General features: G+C 27.2%; 1 protein-coding gene across 2 annotated transcripts in view; it reads right to left on the bottom strand.

Moving 5' to 3' along the window:
- The window catches only part of LOC145844554 (neurobeachin-like protein 1), a 53,909-nt gene that overhangs the window by 8,248 nt on the left and 23,286 nt on the right, over positions 1-22,375 (bottom strand). For both annotated transcript variants that reach the window (XM_082951952.1, XM_082951953.1), the window contains 34 exons: positions 21,321-21,427; positions 20,493-20,591; positions 19,986-20,149; positions 19,278-19,462; positions 18,828-18,985; positions 18,635-18,723; positions 17,513-17,667; positions 17,256-17,389; positions 16,853-16,990; positions 16,322-16,478; positions 15,947-16,108; positions 15,584-15,737; positions 15,039-15,187; positions 14,673-14,751; positions 14,209-14,327; positions 13,966-14,103; positions 13,667-13,735; positions 13,291-13,461; positions 12,900-12,993; positions 12,426-12,590; positions 10,853-11,037; positions 10,409-10,564; positions 9,341-9,492; positions 8,761-8,893; positions 8,348-8,478; positions 7,669-7,817; positions 7,184-7,425; positions 6,472-6,585; positions 5,957-6,071; positions 5,444-5,594; positions 4,991-5,121; positions 4,602-4,696; positions 3,934-4,092; positions 3,625-3,713 (listed from right to left, as the gene is read on the bottom strand). In XM_082951952.1, coding sequence (XP_082808078.1) covers positions 3,625-3,713; positions 3,934-4,092; positions 4,602-4,696; positions 4,991-5,121; positions 5,444-5,594; positions 5,957-6,071; positions 6,472-6,585; positions 7,184-7,425; positions 7,669-7,817; positions 8,348-8,478; positions 8,761-8,893; positions 9,341-9,492; positions 10,409-10,564; positions 10,853-11,037; positions 12,426-12,590; positions 12,900-12,993; positions 13,291-13,461; positions 13,667-13,735; positions 13,966-14,103; positions 14,209-14,327; positions 14,673-14,751; positions 15,039-15,187; positions 15,584-15,737; positions 15,947-16,108; positions 16,322-16,478; positions 16,853-16,990; positions 17,256-17,389; positions 17,513-17,667; positions 18,635-18,723; positions 18,828-18,985; positions 19,278-19,462; positions 19,986-20,149; positions 20,493-20,591; positions 21,321-21,427 — 4,688 coding nt within the window. The remainder of the gene's footprint in view (positions 1-3,624; positions 3,714-3,933; positions 4,093-4,601; positions 4,697-4,990; positions 5,122-5,443; positions 5,595-5,956; positions 6,072-6,471; positions 6,586-7,183; positions 7,426-7,668; positions 7,818-8,347; positions 8,479-8,760; positions 8,894-9,340; positions 9,493-10,408; positions 10,565-10,852; positions 11,038-12,425; positions 12,591-12,899; positions 12,994-13,290; positions 13,462-13,666; positions 13,736-13,965; positions 14,104-14,208; positions 14,328-14,672; positions 14,752-15,038; positions 15,188-15,583; positions 15,738-15,946; positions 16,109-16,321; positions 16,479-16,852; positions 16,991-17,255; positions 17,390-17,512; positions 17,668-18,634; positions 18,724-18,827; positions 18,986-19,277; positions 19,463-19,985; positions 20,150-20,492; positions 20,592-21,320; positions 21,428-22,375) is intronic.

Here is a 22,375-nt window from a genome sequence, read left to right as displayed (position 1 = left end):
TAAAAACTACCCCAATGCAAACTGTTTGGGACCCAAAAAATTTGATTCAAGAATTTTCAGCTGAAACTTTTTTACATGCAGCCATTTATCACAAAAACACATTGTGCATAATTTAAGAAGGTTTAAAGAATGTTCTAATCTGACAATTCTTGGTTTTATGTAATTGTTATCCATGTAAGCATTATATAAATAGCTTTTTGAAATTTCTATTATTATTTGAATTCCAGGTAAGGCAACCCTAATAGGGAATTCAAACATTCAAAAAATTTAATTCGATTAACAGTGGTCATCTTAGAATTCAGAAATTAATATACTGAGGTTTGAAGTTAAGGTTTGTGTTTTTTAATGCTCAGCCTAACATATATCTATTGTTCTCAGTAATCATGTTTCATTCTGGTTGACGTTAAAATGTCTACCATACTGCACATCAAATGGTTTTAAAGAGACAATATTTTCTAGCTTCAAAAATTTGCAATTTTAAAGTCATCTGTGTAGTTAGGTTTAAAGCTAACGTTTATGTATTTTGCTTTGTATTAATTATATTTGTATTGATAACTAGTTAAAACACTTACACATTCACCGTATTTACAACGGCTCGAAATTTATTCTCAACAGCTTTCCAAAGACTATATTTATAAGTTAAGAGTTAAATAAATTATCTTGTTTTGAGGTTAACGTTTGTGGTAATTTTTTGTTACGTCAGTATGGTCTTTAAACGTAGCTTTAAATTTGCTGTAAATCAGCGGTTCAGTGTGAACTAAAACTTTTATATTTTTTAATTAAATTAAATTTTTTTTTTTTGACTTAGAAATTAGTTTTTTTATTAAGCAAAATAAAAATCAATAAATAAAACTTAATAACAATCACACCCTGGGTTTAAAAAAATCAAAATTCCTGTAAATCTAGCTGTTGTAAATGCTTCTTAACTTAAATCGTCGTAAATCTTGGCAAATTAAGTTCGAAATATTTAAAAAACAGACTCAACAAGATAAAATATGAGTTGTTGGCTCTAATTTATAACTATCAAATTATTACTATTAACAAACTCACAATTTATTACCAAGTTTGTATAACCTGGTTTTCAAGCTACAACTCTAAAATCAATATTTTTTTCGTCTTGTCTTGTGTAAAACAAAAATTGAAACTAACTTATAACCATAACATAAAAATACAAAACAACAGCACTCTATCTAATATGCCTGTACCAAACCTTTTTATCAGTTTACTCATACACATTAATTTTGTGGTTAAAAATTTTAATGACTAGAGTAAGAAATTAATCGTAATTTAAAGTTTCCTAAAGAATTACTGGTTCTAAAAATTCGAATTAAAACTATAAAAATATTTTTATAAAACAACAACAATTTATTATATTATGCCTTGTAACAATTCTTTTAAGCCATTATCTTTTAATATGAAATTCGTTAACGCAAAATTAATGGTTAATTTACCTTGAAATTACAGAAATTGAGTTCATGCAAATCTATCTGTTGTGAGCAACTACAGCATTGAACTCTATGTAACAAACATTTTTTATAATAAAAAATGACTTCTACCTATAGAATCCTTAATTATTTTGAAATCGACGAAATTTAAAAATCCATCATTTTAGCTATTTTATGAATATGTTTTAATTCCCATTACATAAACAATACTTATTTTTACTGCGACTTTTGAGTTTCCGCCTGTTTTATGTTTTGGCAATATCATAATAACACCATGTGCAAAAAAATTTGAAGAGTTTTTCACCTTGGCACCAACCGATTTTCTAAAAACCATCCCAATGCAAACTGTATGGGACCCAAAAAATTCGACTTAAGAATTTTCAGCAATTTTTTTTCATGTGGCCAGTTATCAAAATAAAAACTCATTATGTAAAAATTATGACGATTTAAAGAATGGTTTATTGAGACGATTCTTGATTTTATGTAACTTTTATTCTTTTTAGTAAACTTTCTTGTAAGCAGTATATAAGTAGCTTACTCGAATTTCCAGTTTTTCCTTGGATTCCAGGTTTTAAGGCAACCTTGTTAAGGAGTTCAAACACTCAAAAATTATTCATAATAAATTAATAGTGTTCATCTCAGATTTCAGCAATTTGTATGGACATACAATTGTGAGGTTTGAAGGTAACGTTTGTGTTTTTTTAATGCTCAGCCTAACATATATCTATTGTTCTCAGTAATCATGTTTTATAAAACGTTGAAATTTTTTACCATACCGCACATATAACAGTATTTATTATTTAAGAGACAATATTTTCTAGCTTGAAACAATTGCAATTTTAAGTCATTTCTGTACCTAGGTTCAAAAATAACGTTTATGTATTTTGCTTAGTGGTACATACATCTGTATTGATGACTAAATAAAACATTTACTCATACACCGTGTTTACAACGGCTCCAAATTTGTTCAAAGCAGCTTTCCAAAGACTATATTTATAAGTTAAGAGTTAAATAAATTATCTTGTTTTGAGGTTAACGTTTGTGGTAATTTTTTGTTACGTCAGTATGGTCTTTAAACGTAACTTTAAATTTGCGTAAATCAGCGGTTCAGTGTGAACCAAAAGTTTAAAAATATAAATAATAAATAAGTTTTATTTCTTACGTCTAAGAATTTTTTTTTGTTTTAACATTTGAGAAAATTTAAAGTCAACGAATAAAAACTCAATGATAATTACACCATGGGATTAAAAATTTTAAATTTCTGTAAATCTAGCTGTTGTGAATGCTATTGCTTCTCAACCTAGATCGTCGTAAATCTTGGCAAATAAAGTTCAAGTTTTTAAAAAACAGACTCAACAAGATAAAATATGAGTTGTTGGCTCTAATTTATAACGATCAAATTATTAATATTAACAAACTCACAATTTATTACCAAATTTGCGCAACCTGGTTTTCAAGCTACAACTCTAAAATCAATATTTTTTTGTCTTATCTTGTGTAAAACAAAATATTGAAACTTAACTTATAACCATAACGTAGAAATACAAAAACAACAGCATTCTATCTAATATGCCTGTACCTAACCTTTTTATAAGTTTAGATAAGTAACACAACTGAGTAAAAAATCAAAAACCACTCTCTCTAACTTAATCATGATTATTAAATCATACTTGATTGATTTTTGACAATTTTATTTATCATTTTTTAATCACAAATCAACTACAATGAGAATTATGTTAACAATTGCGGCAGAGTTTGACCGCACAACATTACAACCTTATTGTTTACTTTTAGTTTTATAGACCTTCTTGAATGGGACTCTGTTAGTAATTGTGTTGGTGTTTGTCCAAAATTATCTATAATTAATACTTGACTTAATTTAGCTGAAACATTTATCAACCTAATATGTTTGTTTTCTAATGAAAAAAAAAACCTCATTGGATGAGGTTCTGTTATTAATTGTGTTGGTGTTTGCCCGAAATTATTGATCACTTAATAATATATGTTCAACTACAACCTACTATCTTGTATTATTTGTTATTAAAATACTAATAACCTTCTTGGATGCGGCTCAGTTAGCAACTGTGTTGGTGTTTGACCGAAATTATTGATCACTTAATAATATATGTTCAACTACAACCTACTATCTTGTATTATTTATTATTAAAACACTAATAACCTCCTTGGATGCGGCTCAGTTAGCAACTGTGTTGGTGTCTGACCGAAATTATTGATCATTCCTTCAACTGCTCGCCTCCTGATAGGATCCTGTATGATATAAAATTGTAATTTACAAAATATAAATAAAATTTGTTAACCTACATGACAGTGACATAAACAAAATAGATAAAAATAATTCAAAATATAAAAAAAAACCTTAATAAGATCAGTATCAAAAACAATAAGTAAAATAAAAGAACAATAATTCATAAGCACAATTATAAAAAGTACTTAATGATTTCACGATTTAATTAAATAAATAATAAACCTGTATGAGATCAGTATCAACAACTCCCTCGTATGTGCAGTAGTAGAAAACATTTAATGCTTTCACCGCTTCATCCCCTCTCTGTTTGTATCCGAAGATAAGATCGATCCAGTGATGGAGATTTTGTGACACATGTTCCGACTCGAGGGCTTTGCGATGCTGGTAGAAAAATTACATTATTTTCAAATATGTACATAAAGTTTTATATACTTTTACTTTTTAATTTTATTCTAAGTTGTGTAGATTCTGTGTAAAAAGACACTAGTTTATAAAGGGTATGTTTTATTTAGATTTGCATTTTTTATTTCAAGTAATGGTAGCTTCGTTATACATGATTATATTTTATTGCTTTCTGAGCAATGAGTTTTATGTTGTATTAATGACAAGTTTTAATTTTAAATCTTTGTTTACAATATTGCCTCCTTTTTTATACTATTTTTTAAACTTAAGATGGTTTTAATAAAAAAAAGATTTGCTTACATAAATATAATTATTGTTTTAAAGTAGAAAACCATCAAAATACAATAACTAAGGCTATTTCTACAGAATTCACTTGATAAAAAATATTAAGATCTAATAAAAACTATATTTAAAAAGTTTAAACGCATAAAACTGCATTTAGTTGATCATAATTTAGTACAAATTTAAAAAATATGCAATATACAAACCTGATAAATAAAATCCGGCGCATTTTTGGCCCATTTCGGTAATTTGACATGGTCAACTTTATCATGAGATATTTGTAACTTTCCCAAATCGAATCCTGTTGATAAAAAAGTTTTGATTAAAAATATAAAAATAAAGTTATTGAGAATTTAGTTATAGCAGTGCTAACAGTAAATTTTATTTTAAAATTTAGATACACTCAAATAATTTGATAGTTAATTAAATTTTCAGCATTTTTTATTTGTTCTTTTATAAGTTTTTCCTTTTTAATTTTCAAAAATGATATATATAAATCCGTTAGTAGCAAAAAATAACTTTTAAAATAACGATAAAATTTGATAAGGAATTCAAATAGAATAATAAAAATTCAGGAACCATATAAAAAACTAACGATTAGAATTCACGAGGAATTCAGGTAGATAATAAAACTCAGGAATTAATTCTTTAACATCAGTACCACTTTCGTACAACATATTAAAAGTTGATGCAACTGAATGAAATTGCCTGTCTGCTAAGTCAAATCTGTGTGAAAAATATAGGGTACATTAATCAAACTTATTAATTACTCTTATTCTTTTTATAGTCAAATCTATAAATATTCGGATGATATAAACTTACATCTATTTATAAAGCTAAAAAATCAAGTATTTTGCTTATAAAAAATGATATACTGTTGCAAATAAGAGCAATGTTTATCTTATCTTTACAGTTTAGTTCTGTCTATAAATATAAGACGGTCAAAAATTATTTAAAATTATACAACAATATTGAACGGTGCTATGATTTGCAATTACAAGTTCTCTAAAGTTAAAAACTTTAATAAAAACTAAAAACATTTTCATACCTGCCAGTTTGCAATTGCACATGTAAGGTAGTGAAAGGCTCCATTCTCAACAAATAAAACAGAACACTGGCCGCATTACTGTAGTGAGTACCATAATGAAATTTCTTGATAACACCGCTTGGGTCTTCGAACTGATCGTATTTGTCTCTGACTAGTGATTAAATTGAATATTTATAAATCTGTTTGTATTTTCATAGTGAAAAAGTTTACTAAATATTCGTAATATTTTTATTTGTGACCAGATGAATGTAAGAGTTGGTTAAATAATAGTCTCAACAGCAATAAAAAGTATGTCTTTATTTGCAAATCGGGTTAAGTTGATTTCAAAATCTCTGAAATCATAATAATTTATAAAAATAAAATAATAAAAACTTAAAACAATAAAATAACATTTATTTTTGTTAATTCAAGTTGCATCTTTTTATTATTTGTTTATTAATTGGGTTCTAAACACAAATGAACGAGCTATCAAAATAAAAGTAATAAAATATTTTTTTTAAGCTTTTCTCTTACCATGTTTTTCATTCGCTGGATTCAAAACCCCCATGGGTCTACTCAGATCTCTGAAAACTTCAGGGTTTTCCAGATCTAATTTATCAGAAGAATAATCCTTCAATATCCACGGAAACTAGAAACATTAGGAAATATTACTCAATGTAAATTTTTGAAATTTAAAAAAACTATTTTAATTGACTATTATTTGGTATAATAACTTAAAAGATAAACTGTAAACTCAGATATTTTAAATGTAGTTAAACGTAATTAACTTAATTCAAAACATCTGTTTTTTAAGTTTGATAAATAACGGGATATTTCAAAAAATAATCAGCTTAATTTAATAAAACAACAGATAATGTTAGGTAAAATTTATATTTTCAAGAAGTAAAGAACGTCCATGTAAATATAAATTAGTAAGTAAACACTATTTACTGTACTGCTTAAAAAAGTTATTTTCATAATAACGGGGTATTGTAAAAAATCATATAGGTAACTATACAATAAGTTATAAATATAATAAATAAACTAACCACGGGATATTGTGACAAATCATTGTAGGTTCTACCGGCAATTGTGTTAAGTTGCATCAAATAATCAAAATTTGATATTTCTCTGTTCACCCATTTATGGGTAGCGTCGGAAACCTAAAAATTAATAAAATAATTATTATTATTTTACTCAAATAATCAAAATCTGATACTTCCCTTTCCCTTGTGTCATTTGTTAGGTTTATTAAAACTTGATATTTGTAAAAAAAGTAGTTTGTAAAAATAGTTGTTTTTTTTTGTATAAATTTATAAGTTTTTCCACAAACTACATAAAATAGTCAGCAACAATAAAATAATCAGAACACTAACTAATTTTGATCAGCGGCTAATGACTAATCTATGTCTTTTATAATAGTTCTCTACATCTTTCACAAGGTTTCTAAATTATGAACTATTCAAAAACCTTTAACTTGTATTTTAAAATTAAATAAATATTACTTCCTTAATAAAACATTTGAAAAAAAAAAGTTTATATTTACCCAACCTTCAACAACTATTCTGGAACCGTAATACACCAAATTAGTAAGTCTCATAGACAATAATAAGTACTTATTAATACTAAGAATACATAATAGTGTTTGAAAATATTTCACTAAAAGTAGTTTTTATTACAACCTTGAACAATTTCTGCGTTTGAAATAGTCATACACAATAATAAAAGCATTAAAACAAAAAACATTAAAACAAAAATTACCTTCAACAATTCCTGCGGACTCCTGCTACCATAGTACATCAAATTAGGAGGTCTCACGCTCAACATTGCCTTGTAAGCCTTCTTTTTCTCCTTACTGTTTTCGAAGTTGATGAAGTAGTTCGATTGGTCGACAAGGAACAGCTCCAACGCACTATGACGCAAGTTGTATTTTCTCAAGTGGACTTCGCGCAGTTGCTGGAGTGACCATTTGAAATCGAGTCCCACTGATTCTCCAGTTTTGTCTGGATAAAAAAAATAACAAAATTTAAATTTATATAAAATCAAGTTAAGCAGTTAAATGTGTTAATTTTAATTCATTTAACTCTTACAACTATTTTCATTGTTTTGGAAAAATAAAATTTTCAATACCATTTAATTTTGAAAATAAGTAAACTTTGATGTTTTAAGAGAATAAACTTTGACAAAAGTAAATTTATATAGTTGTAATTTCAAGTAAAAAAACAAAATTAGTTATTTAGTATTACCTTCTGTATTTTCATTATTCTGATAGAAATACACGTGAGTTGTTGAAATTTCAAATTTTCCCGCCACAACGTCCATCAACGTCACTAGATGGCACTCGTCGGTCGTATATATTTGTTTCTCTTTCTTTGAAGAACTTTCGTTTGTTGAGCTGGAAATAATCAATACTATTGAATAATTTAATTTTAATATTTTAGATAATAAGAAATAAATATTTTAAATATTTTATTGATAATAAGTCATCAGTGGTCTGAAATTTTCTTGTCAGTCGTATATGTAACGTTCTCTTTTCATAAAGAGTACTCGTTTGTAGATTTGAAAATATGATCTAATCAAATATTTTAGTAACAGTTAATTCATCAGTAATAAACATTTGTTTCTCTTTTTAGAAGAGGGCTTATTTGTTGAGGTAAATATAACAATCATCATTCATACGTTTAAAAATATTTTTAGTCAGTCGTATACTAATTTTCTCTCAAGTAGAGGAAGACTTAATTGCTTTGACTGATCAATTAGATTTTAATTTCTCATACCAGTTTAAGTTTATTTAGCTATTTTGCATGTTTAAATATTTTTACCATATTTTTGTTGGTAATTCACATTATAGTTCTACCTTACGTTTTTACACTTGTTTATGACAACTGTGATGGTCAATGTATTAGTTATTATGATGTCACAAACTTGTTATTAGCGAGCATGTTCCAATCTTCGTCGCCGATTCCGTCGTCTTCTTTTGTTACGTCATTTGACGTCATAACCGCGTCTGCGGGAACTAAATTGTCGTCATCGGCGTCCAATTTTACAGGTTGTTCCTGTGAAAATGTATTAATTAAAAAAGCTTAATTTTTGCACCAAGTTGTCGTATTCTATTGTATGTTCCTGAAAAAATACTACTATTGTGTTATTTCTTCAACTCTTCTTCTAATACACTCTTTAAAATGAATACAGAACTTTCAGAAAAACAACTATCCCCAAGATGTAATCAACTTTATTTGTAAAACATTAACAAATAATCTATTAATATTTATCATTTTAAGAAATATTCGAGTATAAATATATTAGTATTAAGTAATACCTATTTTTTAAATAACAACCTGTGTAGAAATATTATCTCTGAGGTTACTAGCTTCTTCGTGATCATCAAAATTATAATTTTGTGTCAATTTCATTCTCATTCTGCTGAAATTCTCCACATTTGATAACTTCCATCTCGTTTCTTGAGGTTTTCTGAATAATTTAGTTGTATGTATTTTGAACTACATACCTTATTGTTTATTGAGTTATTCGCTTTGTATATATATATGAGATGTAACGTTAAAAGGCGTTAAATCCTGGAGATCCTGATAAGCTAAGCTTATCGGAATGTATATCACAGATGTTCTTGTGCTAAAACTTTATTCCCACTAACGGCGTTTCACTGCTCTCAAATAAGTTTAAGAACAGATCTACGGAGATGGAAGTTAAAAAATCAGTAACCAAATTCGTGATTTCAAACTGTAGTGTATCCTTATTTAACGAGGGTTTTTTTATTTGAAAATAGTATTGTTTAAAGCTTGTTTATATTCAAAACGTAAGAAGAAAAACCAGAATAATAAATAATACGAAACAATAAGTATCAAAAACGTGATAATTAACGTTAGATTATTAAAATAAAAACGAGAGAGGTTCTCTCACCTGTCGCGCCAAATGCTTCTCTCGGATGACAAGAATCTCTTGCTTGCGCGCCAACCACGCAACACTGCCACCTGCTGGTTAGAAAGCGATTTCGTCAACTTGTTTTGTCTGTCTTGTTCCAAGGAGCGTTTCTCGACGAAGGAGTCACGGAACTGTATGAATACATTATTGTTTACTAAATATATGTGTGACTAATTTGTTTTAACTGTCTTGTTCAGTTGATCTCCTTTTAGATCTTTTTTCTATTAAGGAGTCTCAAATTGTTTATAAAAAAATTAATAAATTAGTTAGACTTTTATAAAGTTTGTTGAATGTCAATTTTATTGCTGGTCTATAAACAAAAAGCGAAACAGTGAAAAATAATGTATTTTAAGGAAATCTAAAAATATTTTTTTGGAAACAATTTAAATAAAAATTATAGATTAGTATAAAATATGATTTTAATTTATTCAGTTAGCGGAAACTAAAGCGGATTAGTTAAAACAAAAATAAAACAAAAACTAGTATAAATAATAAAACTCTGGAAAAAACACATTTGAAATACTCTGTTAGTAAAACAAACATATTAGTAAAAAATTTTTAGGAATTTAAATATTTATTTCTCTGACAAAACTAATTTCGAATTAGTTTTGATCATCATTCACTACATTGTAAAAACCAATGGAACTTATTTGTTTTTTTTTAGTTTCTGTAAAAAATATATAAACCTTCACCCATTGATTTACATTCTTTCTCCAAAACTTTAAAATCTAAAAAAAAAAACACAAGAATATACCGGAAAGAAAATTAGTTGTTCTACTATACTAGTAAAAGTTATAGTCTAAATCAGTACTAGCTCTAGGTATCCCATGTAAAAATGTGTATTTGTTTAGATTGTTTATTCGAAATTATTTTTATGAAATTAAACTTGTAACCAAACAATATATAAATGTAAATAAAATAATCATAAAATTTAAGGTTTAAATAATTAAAGTAAATTTTAAAATAAACACCAATACATAATGTTTACAGTTTACACTGCCATTAAAAATTTGTAAAGAAATGTAAAATATTATAAAAAAGACTCACATTATTTTCGAAGCACAATTTAGTTTCTCCCTTCTCTCTAGCACCATGATGCGACGAAACCATAAAATTTTGATGAGATTTCCCCCAAAACAAATCCATTTGTTCGCTGATCGGGGCGAAGTTTCTTTTCTCGTACAGTTTGCATCGTTGGTACACCTAAAGATGTTTGCTTGAGAATTGAAAAACTAATTACTGCGAGTTGAAAGAGATATTTTATGATTAAAAGAATAATAAAATATAAACAAGAGTTGAGATTTTCTTTGTTTTAAACTAATGCTAATCTAAATAACTGTGGTTATAAACTAATTTTTTTTTGGTTTGATAACAAAAAAACTATCAAACAATACTCAGAAAATATTAACATCAAAAATAAAGCTAACAAGGAATTTTATACAATCATTCTCAAGGCAATAATAAAGAAAATAGTAAACATAAAAAACTAACAAAATTATTAATATAATCGTTCCACTGTCTCTCAAGGCAATACTCGAGAAAATCTTCGTAGAAGGAGGAGCTCCCACTAGTGATAGGAATATTCGGTAGGTTATTGTGGAGATCCAACATTTTGGAATTTTTATCCAACAGATCTCTGATGAGTGGAACTACGAAATCTTTCGTGTTGCTGTTGTCTGTTTGAATTACTTAATTAATTAATGTTTTTTCACCTGAATTCAAAATCAAAACAGAATCAATTGTTTTACTAAATTGGGTAAATGTTGAGTTTTAAGTATGCAGTTTTAGTACGCATTAGATAGTTTTTTTTTTGTACGGTAAATTAAACTAGGATTAGCTTTAACTTTACAAACTTTAAGTAATTTATCTCAAATATTAAGTTCAGATTTATCTAAAACAGTTTAGTTGTAAAATTATTTAGCTTTCCTTTTTATGTAACGTATTATTTATTTGTAAGAGCTACAAAAAAGACTTTTCACTCTTATATTAGTATACCTCAACTAAGACACAATCGTTTTAATTCAAACCATTTTAATCATCTTATCTGTTTTAATTCAAAACCAATCATTAAAAAAAAGAATGAGGATATATAATGATGCAGTCTATATAGTAAACAACACACTTCATTACATTAAATAAATTAATAGCATATTTAAATTCTAACAGCTACAGTAACCTCTCGCATCTTTACGCACTCGTGACGTTACGCACTCTCGTTTAGTTACGCATTTTAGAATTCTAAAAAATTCAATAAATATTTTTTTTTTTATATTGCACAAATTAAATTTATTGTATATTTTTAATCTAAGTATGTTTTTAAGTGCTAACTAACCTCTCTATATCTTTGAACTTAGTAAACTTATGTTCCTTGACTAAATGATAAACATTTAGTTATACCTTAGTAAATCAGAAATTGTGTTACCAATAAGAGATTAAATTAAAATTCTAAAAGAAATATGACTGTGTTAAATAATAAAAGTATAATGAAATAATGAGAGTTTAAAACACAAATAAATAATACAGCACTTTTGCCCTTTATATGAATAAACATCTAAAAAAGAAATCTAATGAAACTTTCTAGCAAAAAGTAGCAGTGATACTTAATAAATATAGAGCTTACACTTAACACAAATCTCAATTGTTTTTTTAGTAAACATATCACTAATTTTCCATTTCTTAAAAATCTACTTATTATCAAATTTAGTAAAATTTTTCTACAAGTATTATTACTTTGTATAAATTCAAATCCTTTTTTTAACATATGTATAGTTTTATCTTTTGTTTTCATACTTATAATTAAACTAAACAAATTGTTAAAAACTTGAAGTCTGCTTTTAACTAGAAGCAACATCAAAAAAACAGCCATTATAGTAAGTATACTCGGTACCTCTCGTATCTTTACGATCTCTCGTATCTTTACGCATTTTTTCTGTAGACACAATGTGCGTAAATAAGCGAGAGGTTACTGTAATCATCAATAGAATTATTGACGATAGAATATAGTCTATGCAAGAGATAAAATACTTTACTACAGTATATAAACTAATATCCAAATTCAACTAACCATTGATAGAGTTGGTGACAATATTATGCAATCTGTGCAGGAGATAGCAAACTTCATTGCAACTACCAGATTGTCTACTGTGAACTAATGTGTGAAGTTTAGCTGATGCCATCGCTAACAGTTCTAACTTGCCAGTTTCAATACAAGATACTAGCAGTTTGAATCCTGAAATAGTAGAAACATTTGTGACAACACTGTTAATGTGACAACTAAATTTAAATCAAATTATATATTATTATGTCGTCAAAAAATAGTCTATAAAAGTTCTTGAGCAAAAAGCGAATTTAGTAAAACTTTTTCACTGAAACCCTATAGAGTCGTGCTAAGTAATTATTTGAAAGTTTTTGTACCAAATAACTTGAAGACTTATTAGTATAAAGAGTTCATTTGTGATCTCATGTAAAACCTCAATTATATATTGCATTTGTTGAATTTAATTACTTAATTTAATAGCATAACCAGTTAAAACCTCACCTATAGATTGCAACTGTTGAAAAGCTTTGTTTATTTCTCCAGTTTGTTGCCAGACTTGCATTGCGTCATAAGTTGCAAATAAATTGTTCAGTAACTGTTAAGAATAAACATAAATAAAAATTAAATTTTTAAAAAATAAGTACATACTTTATGAACTAGTAACAGGTACTAAAAAAGGAAATTTAAAGTATATGTTCCAAATATATTTATCTTACAGTAAAACAATTTTACTGCATAATATTAAAAAGGTTAAGCTTTTTCTATACGTAGTTTCGAATATTAAAAAAGTTTATTGTATTTATACAATTTTATAGATAAGACATTAAATTTAATTTAAAAAAAACTAAAAATATAAATAACAAATGTTTTTATAAAAATATACATTCCAAACCTTATCAGTCCACAGATCGGGATCGGGGTTCCTGTTGAGAAAATGGAAGCAAATCAGCGACAGTTGGTGGGAATTTTCATTCGCGTGGTGGCGCTGCTGAGTGTTGGGAGAATTTTCTCTGACGTCAGAGTGAGCCGCTTCGAAGCATTGTTCCAAAACAACCACTTTCACCTGTTGAATGTCATACTGGTTGGAAGAGAAAGTTAAATACATTGAGAAATTGCTTCATCTTTATCAATAACAACAACGTTCACCTATAATACATATTCTATCTATATTATGATGAAATATTAGTTTTGAACAAGTTTCGCATGAAAAAAGATTACAGTACACTATAGATGCTGTTCTTTTTTTTTTGCAATATAAAAACTCCTACCTGCTGTTTGTCCTGGACGGCCAGCTTGTGTTTGCAGTTGTCAATACACGTCAGTATTTGACTTCTTTCCTGTTTGTTTGTTTTTTTAGTATAAAATAAATACTTTCAAAAATTTTTGGTAGCACTACACGCAAACATTTGTGGTCTTTTCAGTAATTGTCACGTTACTACGATTAATTTATACTTAGAAACAAAAATAACCTGCAATAACTGGTTTTATTTCAAAGATAAAAAGTCTTACCGTTGTACTTGAAGGTAAAATAAATATAACTTAAATAAATAGAAAATCAAAAACAAACCTTCCAATTATCTTTACTGCTCCCCTTAACACCTCTCCACATCAACAAGAATACAGCTTCTACAACAAGATCCACCAACGATCCGTCCAATTTGATGTCTTCCTCGGATACTACTACGAATTCTTGTGGCGGGAGTTCCTGATAAGGATTAATAAATAAAATACAAAATTATATAATACTTGAAAATGAACAACTACTTGAAAAATTAATGAGCAAAATACTACTAAACTGGTGTTTACTAACTTGCTGATTGACGGAGCTAATATTGCTTGAAAAAGAACCGCTTCTGGAGAAGTTGATGTGAGATTCGTTTATTATTTGGTGAGATGGCGAAGTGTGACATTGTGGTAGCAAATCCAAACCTAGAACAGAAGTAACATAAGAGATAAAATTGAATAAACAAATATCATCTGAATACAACAGTGGATTCGGGATTATAAAAAAAAAACTTACACTAATATCATTTGTATGTTTAAATCTTGTTGTAATGTATACTTTATGAAATTCTAACCTCTAGGAAGGCATTTAATTTTCTACGATAGATTATAAAATTTTATAAGATGAAGTTTGAAATCGGTGACATAAGACGTTAAGACATTGCCGGATTGGAATATTACAAAGTTAACTAAAGGCATTAATTTTATACTACAATTTAAGCATTAGTTCAAGTAACTACATTAAAAATATATTAAACAAACAAAACTAACTTTCAACAGAAGCTTTATTGGAGTCGTTTGAATTTAAACCGTCAGTGCTTTCAACTGCTAATAAATTTATCATGCAATCCTGTGGTACAAATTAAATAGTTGAACAATATTCCTTCAAAAAATTATGTTTTGATAATAAGGATAAAAATTAATAAGCATTCTATAGGCATAAAACGAAAACAACTTTTAAAAATACTTCAAAATTTTACAAAGTTTTAAAGATGCAGTGTGAAAATTATAAAACAACAAATGTTAGTACTAAAGTTCAAACTTCCCTAGTAATTTTACAAATTATTTTTTTAACAAAGATAAATATTAACTATTTCAGCAATGATCAATTGTTAAAATAAATATTAATTATCATACCTGCCACGCTTTATGTTTTACGCAGTCTCTGAGAAACTGGTGTTTGGAATAAGCCATGGTGAGAAAATCTTGCAATATTTTCTTCTTCACATGAACCCTACATTTCCAACTCAATTGAATCAGCGCCATGAACGATATTGCGTCGTAATCTGTTCGGGTTATATATAAAAAATAAAGTTTTTTTTACATTATAAGCATTTAAAATCTTACTAAATATTTTTTATTGGTAGACAAGAATTTAAATAATTGATAAAAAAATTTTAGGCAAATCACAAAAACGTTTTTGATTATGTCTGAGATGTTTTAATCCCAAAGTTGTTTTAGTAAGTGGGAACCAAATTATTACGTAACTGCAACCTTTTGTAAAAAGAACAATATACAAAATTTGTAACTTGAGTTAAAAAAGTATTGAAAAAAAAAATTATGAATATAGTTAATTAACTATGTTAAAATCTAGGTCAAACGTTATTCATAAATAAAACTTTTTTTACACTAATTTGAGATATAATTTTGATTCCAAAATTAAAACTATACAATAAACAAACCTAATAGCTTGATAACTTGAAGTAACAACTCGCACAACTTATCATTAGTTTCCTCAACAAGCCAAATAACTCCGTACAAACCACCGCATTTACTTTGAAGTAGTTGGTTGGTGCTACTTGCTACGTTGTTGTTCTTCAAATAGGTTGCTAGTATCTAAGAAAATTAATTTTTTACAACTTGGAAAAATATATTTTTATGAAAACTATATTTAAGTTGTTAGACACAAAAAAAAATTTTAATTAAAAAAAAAAGTTGTTTGTCATTTAATTTAAATAAACACATCGAAAGTTTATTAATATATCAATAAATGCTCACATTCAGATTATTAATAAAAAGAATTAAACAAAAAGTCCTTAACAAACCTGAAGTACAGAAACTTTCACATCAATATGAACGTTCACATTATTTATGGCGAGTATTGTGATTAGTGGAGATATGAATTTAGATTCACATAACAAATTGCAAATTTGCTGTTTCGAATGAGAGTGCCACAATGATCTTATCATGTCCAAGACTTCGCATGCCTGTATAAAGTGTTAGTATAAAAATAGTTTGTGTTTAAATTTATAAAGTATATTATGTAAAATTTTGCAACTCTTTGATAAGTAAAACTTATAAAAATGAGATTTTAATAAGAAATTAATAAACAAATAATAGCTAATATTCCAAACATCTAAATAATTAACACTAATATTAAAAGATTTGAAGTCGTTAAAAAATAACGATATACATTTTACCTGCAAGTAATTGACATCGGTATTTAGTGACACAAAATTAATCAGAGCGTGAAGCTCGTCATTTTGAATGTCCTCTATGACGTAATACTTGTTCAGTGACGTCATAGAAGCTCTGATGTTGCGGGCATCCGTTTCTCCTATCCGCATTGATGATGTGCTGGGAAATTTATTATACAAAAATAAAACAATAATAATTTTTTTGAGAAGAAAATTGTAGATACTTTTAATTTTAGTAAGTTGTTGTAGTTTATCTGCGTTAAACTTTAGAGTCAAGAGGAAGGTTTTTATAATGTCTTATAATAAAGTCTTTTACCACAATGTACAGGTTTTGCGCAAGAATGGGCGATCAGCTTACTAAATAATCAGTTTAACCGCCCATTTTGTTTTTTTAGTAAAAAATATTTAAAAATTTAAGATTTTTGTAACAAATCATTGAACTCTTATATGAACAATTCTCTTTACTTTTAAACATTACAGATTAAAAACTTCTAAAATAAATAATTAAAGTTTTGATTATACATTAAAAATTACCAGTAATAAGAAGAAATAACATCTAGGAAATACTGAACTCCAAATCTAGTTCTGTAAGTTTTTTTGTCTTCTTTTATTAAAGTTGATAAATATTGCACATAACTGAATTGAACTTCGGCAACTGCTACATACCAAACTCTGTTTAATTAAATGTATTTATTTATATTAATTTATTACAAAAAAAAACTAATTTCTTAGTGAAAATAAACGTTTTAACACTATAAAGATTACAAGACAGAAAAACAAAAAACAAATAGTAAAAAGATCTTTAAACTTCTAAAACTAATTTAAATTTTGACATCAACTAAACAAATTTATTCATCTTTTTTATTTCAATTTCAAAATACTTTGCTATATAAATGTTTCAGAAAATACTTTTATTACAGTATTTTCAACAAATAACCTGAAATCGAACAGAATATACTGATATATGTCGGATATAAGATTTGAATGTGAACTTATTCCGCTACAAATGCAACTTGATACTAGTGATTGTACTGAAGCTAGAAACTCCAAATCCAACATTTCTACGGGCATCTGTGAAGGATTTTGTAAATAGTATGTATTATTAGTTAGTTTAAAGTATTATATATCTAGTTTGAACATATTATCCACAAAAGCGTAGTATATATCAAAAATACTAGATAAACTCGAACTAACTTTGGGCAATAGAGCACCCAATGTAGCAGCTAGTTGACAATTGCAAAAAGTATCAGCGTTAATTGTGTGCCAACCCTGGTATGATGAACCGCTCGTAATAAAACAATTCAATATACTCATGTAGTTAGCAAGTGGGTTCGATGGGTATAACATTCCTAAAAATTTATTATTTATTTTAACTTACAATACATATATTTCTCGTAAAAAAAATCGAGTTTTTTTCGTAATTTGCCAGTGAACTAAAAGGATATAAAGTTCCTAAACATCTATTATAAATGACAATCTTCACACGACCAACAACAGCAGCAGCATTTAAGACAACCTAATTAGAACTCATCAGGCAAAAATAGTTGCAAGAAACCGCACTTGTGATTTTAACCAAGCGGTTTAAATACAAAGCAGTGAAGCGACCGCTTGTGAGTAAATTTTTAAAAATTGACACAGCTAAATCATTCACAGCACAACGTCTCAGACATTGTCAGCTTATTGTAAGATTATAGTCTGTGCTCGTTTGATCAGTTTTAACCAATAACTATTTCGGCCATCATCAAGAAAGTTGAGTATCAATTCTTACAACTTTACTCACAAGCGGTCGCTCCAGTACTTTGTATTTGGGACCGCTTGGTAGGATCACAACAGCGGTTTCTTGAAACTATACCTGCCTGATGAATCCTAAATAGGACGAAACCAGTTACAGGTTGTCTCAGATGCTGTCATTTTTCTTAGAGAGTTCATTATAAAATTTTGATGGCCGAAAAAATTCTTGGCTAAAAATTTATTGTAAGGGTGTTATTTATGTAATGCAGCTAGCAATACAGTTCAGTCTTGATTTTATTTACAACTTAAGATACAACTAAACATGTTAGTACCTGTACTGTTTTATAAAACATTCTATATTAATAAAACATTTTACGTTATGTAACTAATTGATAAAAAAAATATATTAGATACAACTAAACTGTTCAAAAAAATCTAGTTAAACTAGCTTAGAGTTCAATATTTTTAACTTCAATACTGTATTTAATGCAAATAAATTGCTTAAAAAATCAGCCAATTGAACTAGTCAAAACAGAATATGAATGATATGAGTATGAATGATACATTAAACAAAAATATACTTACTTTTAGGTTTTCCATTTTGAACGTTTATTGTATCTTGTAGTTTGTTCATGTTGTAAAGTTGGACGTTTTCTTTTCCAAATTCCATTGACCTTTATAAAACAATAAAAATATTTAAAGAATAAAATCAAACTTGTTAAAACTGCATAAGTTAAAAATAACGCAAGTAAAAACTAATAACAATAATAAAACTAACAAAACATGTTTCTCCGATGTAGAGTCATTCATGTCAATAATCATTTTTGATTGGTCGGATCTGAAAAAGCTGTTTTCTGATTGGCTGTTGTGCCGAGAATTGATAACTTCTAACAATGGAGTTAGTACTGGTAACCCTCCGATGCAATTAATCGCGTCCTTAAAGTTATTTTTACATTATTTAGTTTATTATTCTATACTATTTATTTCTGTGGTTAATATTCTATTATAATTAATAAACTAGAAATCTAGTTTATTGCAAATAAAAGATTGAATATTATTGCATTTTTTCCAATCTAATTAGTTCTATTTGAACAAAGCTTATGTGAGCAAATTTAATTGGAGTTTAAAAAATATTCACGGACATCCTTTTAATATACGAAGCTTCAACCTCGGTATACCTATATTACCATGGTATGACTTTATTTATATTATTTATTTTATTAATTACCTTGATATCCCACGTATCAACTTTGTTACCGGTGAGAACGCCATCTAGCGAAGGAATGTTCCCGCTCAAATCGCGGCATGAGTGTTTGTATGTGGCTTTCGCCTCGTAATGTACAACCACCTTGCTTCGTTGGATTTCGCAAAACGTGTCTTCGGTTGATGTTGACGATTCCCATAAGTCCAATCCTTTGATTTTTTTTTAATTAATTTATTTGTTACGATTACTTATTATACTTTTTTTAAATGTATTTTAGTAGGAGTTAGTATAAAAGTAGACGAATTATGTTTAAAAATTAACTTTTGATAGTTTAAAACTTAATGTTAACACTAAGAAATTGACTAACTTCTGTAAGCATTAAGTTAATTTTTATCTTAAGTTATAAACGACAGGACATAATTTAAAAATAAATACCATAATAAAGATTAAACGTCTTGACACCCTTTAAAAATGTACCGAATAATTAACAAGTTCTTAATTATTGAAAATGTTGCCTGATTTGATGTATTATAAAACTTACACCAAAAAATTGTTTATTATCTAACCAGCATTATAGAGAGCATCAAATTGTCGTTGCTTAATTTATCAAACAACAAAAAGTATTTAAACAAAAAAATTCCAAGTAAAATAAAATTCACACACATGAATTTGAATAAAAAACGTATAAAACAATAAATACAATATCTCAAATTTAAATACTTTTTTACAAACCTGCATTGTACAACGCATCAAGTTGCTGTTGTCTTATTGGTTCGTTGAAGCAAACAAACGTCGCTAATTGACCCATAATACTTGTGGGGACTCCCCAAACTTCGTCCTTGTGGCGCGTTTCTATGGTAACCACCCTGTCCACGTTCGAACTGTTGTTCATGTTGCTATGGAGTTGAATGTACGGGGTTAGTTGGGGTTGTATTATTTTTTTAACAAATCTTTGAACAAAGTTTTATGTGTAATATTAAAAAGTTATGTGCTAAAATATTGAAATAAATATGTTAATTATTTTAAAGAATATTTAATTTAATTAATATTAATATGCTAATCAGAATTTTTAAAGCCAGTGCAATTAAAAAAAAAAAACAAATTGTATTCAAGAATCGTTATAAGAGTTAAAACTAAATTATGTAAGTTTGTTTTTGTTTTAACCCACACTATTCATTACACCTTATCATCATTTTATTTATGAATTTATAAACACAGCTAATTAAATAAATAACAAACCTGAATGATACGGAATCTCCAATGTCAATTGGAATATTGAATTTATTAAAAGAATTTCCAACACAACAATTTGTTAAGTTTGTGTTTAATGGAGGTGCTCTGTATTAAAAAATATTTGTTTATTATAAACTATAAGTTATAACTAACTTATAAAAATTAAATAGCTACAAAGGTTTTATTTAATGTAATTTTATAATTTACAGGGTTGTCGAGAGAAATTTCTTCCGAGTTTTCTGAATTTCTTCCAGGTTTTCGATAGAACAAGTTTTTGGATAAATTTTTAGTATAAAATTAAGTTTAAGGTAAAAATGTCTTGGTTAGTATAAATTGAAAAGATATTGTTGAACTGCTTTAAATAAATTTATTATAATATAAATTGATGATCAAAAAAAAATATTTACATGACAGATTTTTTGAGTCAGATTGAGAAATTTTTTTAAATTTCACAAGTTCAAGGTTTTTCTAGGTTTTTTTTTTTGCATAAATTGTCAAATTCAAAGTTTTTCAGAATTTCAGGTTCTTTGGCGATCATGTTATAAAATAAGTATAGTGATAAATAAACTTGAAATAACATCAAAAATCAAGCAAGTTTGTATTATGTATAAAATTTGTAAACTAGTGGTTTTTAAGTTTACTTTGTAAAATTCTCAAAAGAATTAAAATTTTAAGAAAACAAAATTATCCATAGAAGTGTTTTCTTACCGTCTTAAGTTGTTTATAAATAGAGTATAATGATTTATAAAATTGTTAAAATATTTCATTTTTTAAAATACTAACTATTTAAAAAGAATTAACAAAAAAAGACTTAAACTAAATTTAATAACAAACCTTAGTTGTGTGTCAAGTTTTAACTGTCCATCGATGTGAATTTGTATGTAACCACTGTTAAATCCTAACAATTTCCTACTCGGTTGGTGTACTATTTGAATGCAGTGCTGAAAATGACAATAAATAATACTTATTTAACAAGATTATAAAACTGTGTGAACTTTCTAGTGTTGCGATTGAAGAAAATAAATAATAATAAATTCAAATAACTTTTTATTAGTTATCATTTCGTTAAGTGAACGCAAAACAAATATTTAAAGTTAAGTTTAATTAAATTAATAAATTAAGTTTTGAAGTGATACGTGTTTTCCAAAACACTACAAATTATATTTTTAGACAGATTAATATTTTTTAGATGGGTTCTACCATCTTTTAAATATTGAAAACTGAGTTGGAGTGACGTATTAAATAATTGACCAAATTATATATATAACTTTCTTGGCAACTTTTTTTGCGAAAAATAACTTGTTACGTCACTAAACTTGTTTGGTGCAAATAAAAATACTGAATTAAAAATCGAGTCTTAGATAAAGCTCATATAAGCCGTTGTACGATTACATTAATCTTCCGCTGGGGTACGCTTTTTCATTTTATTATGTGATTTTGAATCAACAAACTTTGAGTTCAAAAGTGTTTTTTGTGTATTTTAAGAACTTGCGCCTCCAGTTGAGTACGCACTTTTGAGCTGTGTTCAAAAAGCGTACTATATAGAAATATATCTGAATATACGACCGAAAACAACAGCATTTTGTGGGGAGTCTTTACATAGTTAATAAGCATCACCTATTATTAGATATGTAGCAGTATTGCATGCTTCACTGCTTTCTTAATTGTATAAGAGAAGAGATTGTAAAAAAAAAGATTAATTTCTCAATGGTTAAAATATGATAACTTTGAATAAACGTTTCTTTTGGTATAATGGTGAGCCAAAGCCACCTGTTAACTCATTTAAAGCTGAGTATTATTTAATCAACTATTATGTTTATGTATTCTTTATAGTGTGTGTTGACTTAGTATATATTAAACTGTGTAATAAATTGTAAAACTAATTGAAC

Source organism: Thalia democratica, chromosome 9 (assembly GCF_965202585.1).
Source record: "Thalia democratica chromosome 9, ktThaDemo2.hap1.1, whole genome shotgun sequence".
Classification (NCBI taxonomy): domain Eukaryota; kingdom Metazoa; phylum Chordata; class Thaliacea; order Salpida; family Salpidae; genus Thalia; species Thalia democratica.
Note: the sequence above shows the minus strand (reverse complement) of the source record. Positions and strands in the feature narration are given on the sequence as shown.